Source organism: Eschscholzia californica, unplaced genomic scaffold (assembly GCF_041429995.1).
Source record: "Eschscholzia californica isolate CP2 unplaced genomic scaffold, dmEscCali1.0.p SCAF_5, whole genome shotgun sequence".
Classification (NCBI taxonomy): domain Eukaryota; kingdom Viridiplantae; phylum Streptophyta; class Magnoliopsida; order Ranunculales; family Papaveraceae; genus Eschscholzia; species Eschscholzia californica.
Genome location: NW_028238472.1, coordinates 40,127,989 through 40,137,851, shown reverse-complemented (window position 1 = coordinate 40,137,851; position 9,863 = coordinate 40,127,989). Strand labels below are relative to the sequence as shown.

The following is a 9,863-nucleotide window of genomic DNA, read 5'->3' as shown; positions in this document are numbered from 1 at the left end:
CCACACTATAATCCACCTCCACCCTCTCTCTCTCTCTCTCTCTCTCTCTCTCTCTCTCTCTCTCTCTCTCTCTCTCTCTCTCTCTCTCTATCTCTTGTAAGGTACTTCTTGCAAGCAGGTTCTCTTTTGCAAGGTATGTTGTATTCAATTAGCCTCTCAAGTGGGCAACCCTATTATGATCTACTTCTTGCAAGCAGGTTTCAACAATGGCTACAAGGTTAGTATCACCATCATTTAAAGATTCAACTTATATCCTAATAGGTGTTTGCTTTGACTCCAATATCCCACACTGGATATGCTCCATGGATGGGAGTTTCAATTTCCTATTAGGTGTTTGTTTTGAAGAGTCTATATCCTACCTTCTCTTGTCTTAGCAATTTTATCGACGATCAATATTTTGAGTTACTTTATCATGACAATTAATATTGCAACTCTAAGACCAAACTTTAGTTTCTTTCTTTACAGATTGGAAGTATGAACAATTATCATATAAAGGTTTTTTTTGCAGCAAATCACTCCTTTAGCTATTTTTTGGGAGTTAACATCGAAATGAATTTTAATAATCGTCTCTTCGGTGAGGTTGTCTGCAAGGACACAGCCAAAGTCAATTAAAGCTTTGATTTTTTCATGTGGATTGCTGGTTAGATATTTTGAGAACATTTCTATGTGTATACTCTGTTGAATTCTTATTGTTATCTATAAAATGTAACTCTTTTTTTTTTCTCTAATGTGCTGTTTGATTTGCTCAGAGTTTCTTGAGCTCTTTCACATCTTTTGTACTTCCGTAAGCACATGGTTAATATCTTATATATATATATATACAGAAATGCTATATGAGGCGAAGGGGTAGGCATACACAATAGCTACTCAATCGGTTGTCGACACGTGGCCTCGTTTTACGTTTCACGTAGTTGGAATCCCGTGCTTATAATTGTTCAATTTTAGTCCACGAAACAGACTTGTTTCGTTTTAAGTCCCCACACATTCCACATTAAATCCCTCCTCCCTTTCTAATCTGAACCGTCCATTAGGGCGACGGTTCAGATTAGAAATTGGTCAATCCTCCCCCAAAGCCTCTCCCCTCAAAACCGCACTGTTGATAATGATAATCTCCTTCCCTCTCTAACCTATCACCATGTTCCTTCATAAAAAAAAAAAACATAATATCACCCTGTTTCAACAAAAACCTTCCCTCTCTAACCTATCACCATGTTCCTTCATCAAAAAAAAAATAATATCACCCTTTTTTTTTTGTTGAAATTAAAATATAATATCACCCTGTTTCAAAAAAAAAAAACTATCTCCCTAACCAAATGAAAATCAATGTAATACATTTTTATGTAGATGAAAAAATCAAATCTCATATTACCAATAAGTAATTAATGTTTCAACAAAAAAAATAAAAATAAAAACTAATTGTGTGCCTGAACAACTCTTAACAGTTAGTATCATAAATGTCCTTCTCATTGGTACTTTATGTTGCTTCCATCCTGTATTAGTGTGTTACTGTAAAAAAAATTTAGACATTATTTTTAAGTCTTTCGTTGAATCGAAGGACCCTCTAAAGGTCGCAGTATAGAGATCAATAACATTTCAAAAACAATACTCATGAAAATCAAAAACATATTAAATTAAATTATCTGAATCCAATCACTGAAGCAAACATAGGAATTAATAATCTAAATAATTCTGTCAAACCAGATGTTCTTGCAGGTAGTAAAGAAAATAAAAAAAACTTGATAAACCAAATGAACTTTTGCTTCAAGCACTACCAGTCTGTCAAAGCTTCAAGAAGCACTTCCATAACTTGTGTCGACCGGTTCATCTTCCTGTCCACCAAACAAACAAATAAGCACGGATTAGTACACATACAATTGAATAAAACTACTCATAAACCACCATTGATTAAGGATTCACACAACCTATAAATTCACATAAAAAAATTCAAAATGAATCAAAAAATAGTATAGACCTTTACTCCTCGTTGGTTTATGTACTATAATTGTCATATTCTCCATTTTATATTCCTGGAAGGTTGTACATTTGGAGACGATGTACACCCATTAATAAGTTCATATGTGACTGCATACAATAAGATGAAGATCAATACATATATTATACTTTCTAAATGAATCAAACAAGTATAAGGAGATATGAATTACCATTTCTTGTGGAGGTGTCAGGATCATATTTTCTTGTGTAACAATACCACCCAGTTGACTCTCTTGAGTAGTTGTTAAATCATCAAACGGATCAGGAACTGGAACTGGAATCGGATCACGAGTCATATTACAAATCGGACTAGATGCCGGCATTTTAGAACTAGTGCACTAACAAAGAAAACAACAAATTTAGTTAACATATAAACAAATAAGAGAGGTAAGAAAGCAAAGAAGTAGTTGACTTACACGTTTCTTCGATTTGTAATTTTTCCTCTTGAATCTGTTCTCCCGAGGGCGCCCCTTTGCTTTGCATGATACCGGATCAAGAATATCTTGTCGTGCATTTTCTGCACAGTCAACGGTATAACCAGAACCATTGCCCACTTTATCTTGGAACTCTATTATTGGCTTAAATTTTAGGATATAATCATTCAACTGCTCGGTAATTCGTTCATTTTCAGTTGCAACAGAAGCTACTTCGGTGAAAGATTGGTACAATTTTTCGTATCTTTTTTCTTCAGGTGTTGTATCCCATCGACCGTAGTTCAAATTAATCTTTGTGTATGATCTCGTTACATCTTTCCTCCATCTCCTTAGAATGTACTTATCTGGAATGACATTAATTTTGTTCTTACATAATACTGTTAGTGCATGTCGACACAAAATTCCCTTAAATTCAAACAACAAACAATTGCAATGAATTTCACATTCTTGAACATCTAATATGACTTTATACGAATAAGTTTTCGAGTCTTTTCCAAATTCTTTCTCCTCTGAAATAGTATATTCATACACATTTGCAGACTCTCTACAATTTGTCGTATCACAAGCCATTTTTCCTTTTAGTTCTTCTTGAAAATCTCCAAACTTTTTAAGTGTGTATTTCTCCCTCATTTGCTTTTCTATTTGAAATGGACTCACACATGGCATTTCTAAATTGTAGCACCTAAAGTCTTCTTTTGCCTCTTTTTCAACTTTATCCCTTAAAGCTATATTGTATTGTTCGACAAAAAGTTTCAAGGTAGTTTTCGGACCAACGTATCCATCGAAAAAGGCATTTACACCTTCACTACGTTGAGTACTAGACATTCCCGCCCAAAAATGATTTTTCACAAAAATTGGTACCCATCGTCTTCTCTCTTGGTACATGTGGGTCAACCATGTATTTTTTTGCAAGTCATACTTTTGTATAGTAAGCATCCACTCATACTCAAACTCTTCTATGCTAAGCGTTTCGTGGACAAGATGAGTAAGAGCATAACTTATTTCATTGAACTTTTTGTAACTTTTGAGTTTCTCAGGTATTTTCTTCATTACATGCCACAAACACCATCGATGTTTTGTATTGGGAAATACATCCTGAATAGCAATTTGCATGGCTGCATCTTGGTCTGTTATAATCCCGCCCGGAGCTCTTTCTTCCATACAAGTAAGCCATGTCTTAAATAACCATGAAAAAGATTCTGCATCTTCATTAGACAACAACCCACAACCCAATAAAATAGACTGCCCATGATGGTTCACTCCAACAAACGGGGCAAAAGGAAGATGATACTTATTCGTTAGATAAGTCGTGTCAAATGTCACAACATCTCCAAATTCTTTATATGCCTCTCTACTCCTCCTATCTGCCCAAAAAACATTACGTAAACGAGACTTATGATCTACTTCCATCGAAAAAATGAAACCATTGTTCTTTCTTTGCATAGCCAAAAAATATTGTTGAATAGCAACAGCATCTCCTTCTCCAAGACGTAACCTTCTCTTCTTTTCAATATAATTTCTTGCATCTCTTTCGGTAAATGGGACATTCTCATGTCCACCAGCTGCCACCACTTGTTGCCTAAAGCTACGACTTGTCTTTGTCCCAGCCAAATCACATATTTCGAGTTGTCTAGCTACATACGGGTTAATCTTCCTATTGCATCTATAATGACGAACTTTTCCTGGACTAAGGATATGGTTATGCTCAAGATTCACAATAGTAGTCTCCCATTTTCCGTTGTCTTGCAACTTAGCATTAATTCCTGCTTTGCAACCACTTTTGCTACTTGGTTGAGGATTACTTGATGTCGATATATACTTTCCCCCCTTAGCACATGCTATTTTAACATATCTTAAAATTCCTTCTACTCTTCTCTGTGATGTCTTTTTCACTGGATGTCCCACTTTTTTGGCGTAACAAAGGCAATAGTTGTACAACTCTTCAAGACTATTAAACTCCATTCCAGACCTAGGTACTTCTACTTCTGTGTCTGCTACAACAGTGCGCTCAAAATATCCACTTTCTGAAGTCATTTCTTCACAGAAGTAGTTACTAAAAAGTAAACAAATATATATTACAAAGAGGTACATTCAAGTAATAACTGACGACAAATACAAGTGAGTGCAACTTAAATAGATAACAATTATACGACAAATAAAGGTTGACCCAATAAAACTAAAACTAGATATTATCAAACTAAAATTAAATATTGACTTAATTAGTTGAATAAACTATGAGCAATCAAACATAATCTATGCTTTATTGGTATTGTAAAAATCCTAAGTCAATAATATTATCAAACTGAAACTACATATTATCAAGCTAAAATTTAATATTGACTTAATTAGTTGAATAAAATATGAGCGATCAAACATAATCTAGATTTTATTGGTATTGTAAAAACTCTAAGTCAAAATATTATGAAACTAAAATTAGATATTATCAAACTAAAATTAATATTAACTCAATTAGTTGAATAAACTATGAGCAATCAAACATAATCTATGCTTTATTGGTATTGTAAAAATCCTAAGTCAATAATATTATCAAACTGAAACTACATATTATCAAGCTAAAATTTAATATTGACTTAATTAGTTGAATAAAATATGAGCGATCAAACATAATCTAGATTTTATTGGTATTGTAAAAACTCTAAGTCAAAATATTATGAAACTAAAATTAGATATTATCAAACTAAAATTAATATTAACTTAATTAGTTGAATAAAATATAAGCAATCAAACATAATCTAGATTTTATTGGTATTGTAAAAACCCTAAGTTTTTACCTCAAAATTTTTTCAGAAATTGGAGTTGAGTTGAGTTGACTTGAGAGTGGATGGATCTTCAAAAAATAAACTTCACCAACAATTTAATTATCCAAACCTTTATAAATCTCCAAAAAATTGGTAAAGAAAAATATTGAAACCTCACTTTTGATCCTTAGGTCAGGTTTTCAAAGAGATAGGTCAGAGAGAGAAGGGAGGTTTAGGGTTTAACTGTTTAAGCAACAGTGATGTGTTGGGGGAGAATTGACCAATTTCTAATCTGGACCGTCGCCCTACTGGACGGTTCAGATTAGAAAACGAGGAGGGATTTAATGTAGAATGTGCTGGGGACTTAATACGAAACAAGTCTATTTCGTGGACTAAAGGTGAACAATTATAAGCACGGGATTTCCAACTACTTGAAACGTAAAACGAGGCCACGTGTCAACAACCGATTGGGTAGCTATTGTGTATGCCTACCTCTTCGCCTCATATAGCATTTCTGATATACATATATATATATATATATATATAAAAAATGATAGAGAACAAGAAAATCCAGACATACTCTAGACATACATCCGATGTGGCTTATTGTGATTCGTGTTTTTGATGATTCTAATTCACTAGACAACGAATCACGACAAACCACATAGGATGTATGTCTAGAGTATGTCTGAATTTTCTTGTTCTCTAGAGTGCCCAGCTATAATGCCCAAATTTCCTCATTTAGAAATAAAAGCGATCCCCACCATAGTCAAACTTTGAAAAAAAATCTTGTCTTTTAGTGAATTCCACGTCAACTGGGCACACTTTTGGGCACTCTAGCATCTCCCTGTATATATATATATATATATATATATTAGTAAGTAGAGCTTAATATGGTAACTAATTTCATGGTCTTATGCTATATAGGAGGTCCATAAAATATAGTTGAAATACTTTAAAATCCAACGTGGATGGCCGGATTTGACTGAAACGTCAAGTGAGAGAAACATATGGCAAAATCCACCGTTCACGACACATTTTGCGAGATTTTGTCTGAGTTTTTCGAGCATCCTAACATTTCTGTCGATGTTATGGACTACCGGGCGAAAGATTTTCAAAGATGCATGCCTTATTGTTTCAACCAAATTTGCTTAAATGACTTTTTGCCAAGTGATGAAGGATTTGTTGAACTTTGGACTTAAACCAAATTCCTATTCTAGTGAGCTTGGCTTACTTTGTCCATGTAAAAGATTCAAGAGTTTGTAGATCATTTTGGGAGTTTAATATATGAGAAAATCGGTTTATATGCAATATTTGGTGAGTGTTTTTGTTAAGGAAAAATAGGGATTTTCTGGAGACGAAAAGACAAAGGAGTATAGTGCGGAAGAAACTTGAAGAAGATAAAGATTTAGTATATTTTTTGTGTTTAAAGTAAGAACTAACTCCTAATATCAAGTTTATTAGTTCAACAAAAAAAAAAAAAAAAGTTTATTATTGTGGGAGAACTTTATATGTTTTATATATGAAATTGTGTATGTCTAAAGAAACTATTGAATGAAACCATGTTAATGTGAAATTGTGAATCCTTTGAGTTAATTTGATTGTATTGGTATATCTGTACCTTTTCATCTCCAACAAATTGATATCAGAGCCATATGATTTTATTTCAAGTTTTTGTGGATATAGGGTTTGTTAGATTTTAGGGATCTTGCAAGAAAAATGACAAAATATGTTATAGAAATTTTACTCTTTAGATTTTACAAACAATTAAAAGACAAATAACATATTGGCCTATGTCTTTTTTTAATTTGCCTACTGAACAAAAGATTGTGTTCTTGATTTGAACTTCTATATTTTCGAGTCTAACGTTGAATATTTTTGTACGGTGCCATGGTTTTTCACTAAAAAAAAATAATACCCCAAAAGAGTTTAGGGTTCTATCTTTCCAGAAAAATGAGTTTTTAGTCCTTTAAGTGTTTTGTCCATAATAACCTCATTTTTGTTCGGTTTCTATCCTCCTATAAATATCCCACATATCTTTAGAAAATCTTTAGGTTGTTTCTCATTAGTTATAACTCATCTTCTTTTTCCAACAGAAAATCACGTTTTTTCTCTCCAACGGAAAATCATAATCTCTCACTCCAACCGAAATAATAGTTTATCTTCTTCATTCATATCCTTCCCAACAATGTTTAATTTGGGTTTCAAGATTCGATTTTTGGTTGTTTTCTCCCATTGAAGCAACCACGTTCATCTTCAAACTAAAACAACCAAACCATGTTCAACAATGATTTCTGTTTTCCCATATTTAAGGATGAAACAACCAGATTTGAAGATGTACTGGGATGTTTTGGTTTTGCCAATAATCGTTTCAATGGTTTTGGTCATTTTCGTTTGATTTAATTTGGTCATGTTTTGATTCTGGTTTTTTAATAGAACTGATTTTTGTAGCTTCAAATATGCCTTTTGCACATTCAAAATATGTTTTTCTTGTCTTTACATCCGGTTTTTAATGGATTACCAAAGTTTTTTCAGAAAAAAGAATATAAGTTTGATCCATTTTTCTCGTTTTCTCTCTCATGAATTACTATTTTTTCAACATTCGTCTTTTTTTCCAAACTAAATTATATCCTAGCGAGGGCCATATTTATTTTGCATGTTCTAAAAGATGGGTTGCTTTTAGCAAAATGTTATGTGCTTTTTGAAAAATCTATATACTATTTCAAAATTTTAAAAAATTGGTGTCATGCCTCTATCACACGCTTAATTTGAATTTGGAGCAAAGTATTTTTGTAATGCCACTTCGCTGTTGTGGACCACCATAAGTTGATTTTGGTCATCGCAAAATGTGTTTTATTTGGAATATATGTAATTTTGTAAGCAGATACAAAATGTTATATACATATGCAAAATGTATTTTGTTTCAAACTTTTTACTTTTTTGTGTGATTTTTTTAGGAGTTGTTTCATTCTTTATTGCTTCAAACTTCCAAAATTTTTGCTAAAAATGTTACGTACGCAAATGTGTACTCTTCTGTTTACTGCATTTTGTACTCTGCGTCACTAACTTAAGCGGATACCTTAGCTTTGTTCTTAGGCTTTAATAATGCAAAACGATCACTTAATCTCAATGTTAAATAAGTTTTGCTATGACAAAATCAACTAATGTCAAACCAAAACATTTTTTTGCTATGGAGGATAATGACCAAGAAAAATATGTTTTGTTATGGCAATATAAATAATGTCCTTAAAATTGAGGATTTTTTAGGTCTCACACCAATCAAAAACACAAGTCCATATTTTTGACATTTAACTTAGACTACTTTAACAAAATATGGAATGACAAACACAAAATCAAATTCAACTACAACAAATTATGTTTTGCCCCAACCAAATATCATTTCATACAAGTTGTAATTCTATGTGAAAACAAAATTACATATATTCCAACTAAAACACATATTTCCACTAAACAAACCAACACATGACGATCTATAACAATGAACGAGAGTTACAAAATGTATTTTGCTTCAGTAAAAAATAAATTATTAGTTGAAAGTATCACTATAGTTGTACTCTTAGACTTGTTTTTCCGAGTGGGTTCCTTCATGAGGTTCTTCGTTTACCATGGTCCGAGTCTATAAGGTGATGCATCCATCTTCCGTTTTATGTGTTGCACTTGAGAAACCAACTCCGACTACCACAAAATACGTTTTGCCCAACATAAAAATACATTGACCTCCTTCATCTTTCATTTTGGATTGATACTTTTTTATTTTGTGAAACCAAAAAATCTTCTACAACATATAAATTTTATTGTTGTTAGTAGAAAACACGTAAAAGTAAGACCTCAACAATTTTGAAGCAAAACCAATTTTGTAACATTCAAACGAGGGAATGTAAAATGTAAAATTTGAGGAAAATTAGTACGGTGAAATATATATCAAAGATATGTAACATATTTTCCTTATGAAACATGTTTTGTGATGAGAACTCTCCTAAATCAGGAAACAAAACAAATCTTTTTCGTAAGAATTTTTTGGTCAGACAAGATAAACTAATTACGTAGCAAAATAGGTTTTGTAACAGACAAACGATATTTATTTGGCCATAACAAAACACATTTTGCGCTTATGATGGGTCATAACAACGAATTGGCGTTACAAAATGTAATATTGCTCTAAAGTTCAAATAAAGCGTGTGATAGAGATATTGTGCCAATTTTTGAAATTTTGAAACTTCAAATTGTATGGGGGCCTTAAAATCTATAACAAAGACTTATAGCTAGTGATATTTTTTTGGGAGCCTCTAAAATGTGGGGGCCCAGGGTCGGCCCTGAAACTACCCATTCATTTGATGTGAATGAAGGAGAGAGAAACAATGTTAGAGCATCTTCAATGGGACACTTAAACTCTAACACTTAGAGTGCCACTTTGAATTTTTAGAGATTTTGTTAAAAAAACCTTCTTGAATGGAACACTCTATTTGACACTCCATGATGATGTGGGAGCATTTATCAGAGACACTCAAGAGAGACACTCTAAAACTAGAGTTGAGAATCTCTAAGTGCCACTTTAAAATTTAAACCAATAAAACCTTTTTCTTTTCAACTACTTTTCCCTATTCAATTTAAGAGTGAAATGAGTATTAAGTAGAGAGATTTTAGAGATCTCCATTAG

General features: G+C 32.6%; 1 protein-coding gene across 1 annotated transcript; it reads right to left on the bottom strand.

The window, feature by feature from the left end:
* Nucleotides 1-1,913: 1,913 nt before the first annotated feature.
* LOC147539188 (protein FAR1-RELATED SEQUENCE 5-like) lies at nt 1,914-4,460 on the bottom strand. Its single transcript, XM_086643081.1, has 3 exons — nt 2,409-4,460; nt 2,163-2,330; nt 1,914-1,922 (listed from the first exon to the last, which is right to left on the bottom strand). Exons 1-3 carry the CDS (start codon nt 4,458-4,460, stop codon nt 1,914-1,916), a joined length of 2,229 nt encoding a protein of 742 aa, XP_086499207.1.
* Nucleotides 4,461-9,863: the final 5,403 nt, after the last annotated feature.